The sequence below is a fragment of the Cebus imitator genome, unplaced genomic scaffold, assembly GCF_001604975.1.
Source record: "Cebus imitator isolate Cc_AM_T3 unplaced genomic scaffold, Cebus_imitator-1.0 Scaffold71, whole genome shotgun sequence".
Taxonomy (NCBI): domain Eukaryota; kingdom Metazoa; phylum Chordata; class Mammalia; order Primates; family Cebidae; genus Cebus; species Cebus imitator.
Window position 1 is genome coordinate 2,289,246 of NW_016107386.1, and position 1,137 is coordinate 2,290,382.

The following is a 1,137-nucleotide window of genomic DNA, read 5'->3' on the forward strand; positions in this document are numbered from 1 at the left end:
GGTGGATCACGAGGTCAAGAGATCGAGACCATCCTGGTCAACATGGTGAAACCCCGTCTCTACTAAAACTACAAAAAATTAGCTGGGCATGGTGGCGCATGCCCGTAATCCCAGCTACTCAGGAGGCTGAGGCAGGAGAATTGCCTGAACCCAGGAGGCGGAGGTTGTGGTGAGCCGAGATGGCGCCATTGCACTCCAGCCTGGGTAACAAGAGCGAAGCCCCGTCTCAAAAAAAAAAATTTTTTTTAATTTATAATCAAGTTGACAGATGATTAAAAATAATTTTAACTTTACTTTTAAATTTTTATTTAGAGACTGGATTATAAGACTGGCTAATTTTTGTATTTTTGGTGAAGATGAGGTTTCACCATATTGCCGAGGCTAGTCTTGAGCTCCAGGGCTCAAGTGATCTCACTTCGGCCTCCCAAAGTGTTGGAGTTACGGGCGTGAGCCAGCTGCCATTGGCATATTCTTGTATTAGTTCTATTAGGATCTATTAGTTCATTCTGTTTGGCCTTTGATTGTAACTGAGAAAAGTAGGCAATTCAGAATTCTGTAGAAAATGCTACAATTTTTACTTCTTTAGTAAACTTGTTTTTCTACTGTCATTACAGTAGTAATCTAGTAACTGTAAATCAGAACTGATTTGTACTGCTGTTGGAGGAAAAATACCAGATTTTATGTATTTCTTAAATGAACTGCCCTCTTGAATTTCATTCCTTGTAGGAGGCCTTTTATCAATTGGATGAAAAGAATTTAGAATGGGCAGACATTTTTTCCCCTGAAATCAAAAACCCATGAGCCTTGGGAGGCTGAGGTGGCTGGATTGCCTGAGCTCAGGAGTTTGAGATAGTCTGGACAACACGGTGATACCTCTCTCTACTAAAAAATACAAAAGAAATTAGCTGGGCATGGTTGCATATGCCTGTAGTCCCAGCTAGTTGGGAGGCTGAGGCAGGAGAATTGGTTGAACCCAGGAGATGGAAGTTGCAATGAGCCAAGATTGCGCCACTGTAGTCTAGCCTGGGCGACAGAGGGGGAGACTCCATCTGAAAAACAGAAACCCACGAGCATTTTATTTCTGACTTCTTTGCTTACTTTTTCCCCCTATATTTAGAATATTGTGGCACTTTCTGT

At 42.0% G+C, this 1,137-nt stretch overlaps 1 protein-coding gene across 1 annotated transcript in view; it reads left to right on the top strand.

Moving 5' to 3' along the window:
* Positions 1-1,137, top strand: part of OGA (O-GlcNAcase) — a 36,042-nt gene that overhangs the window by 13,639 nt on the left and 21,266 nt on the right. Inside the window, exon 6 of the mRNA XM_037739563.1 lies at positions 1,118-1,137. Coding sequence (XP_037595491.1) covers positions 1,118-1,137 — 20 coding nt within the window. The remainder of the gene's footprint in view (positions 1-1,117) is intronic.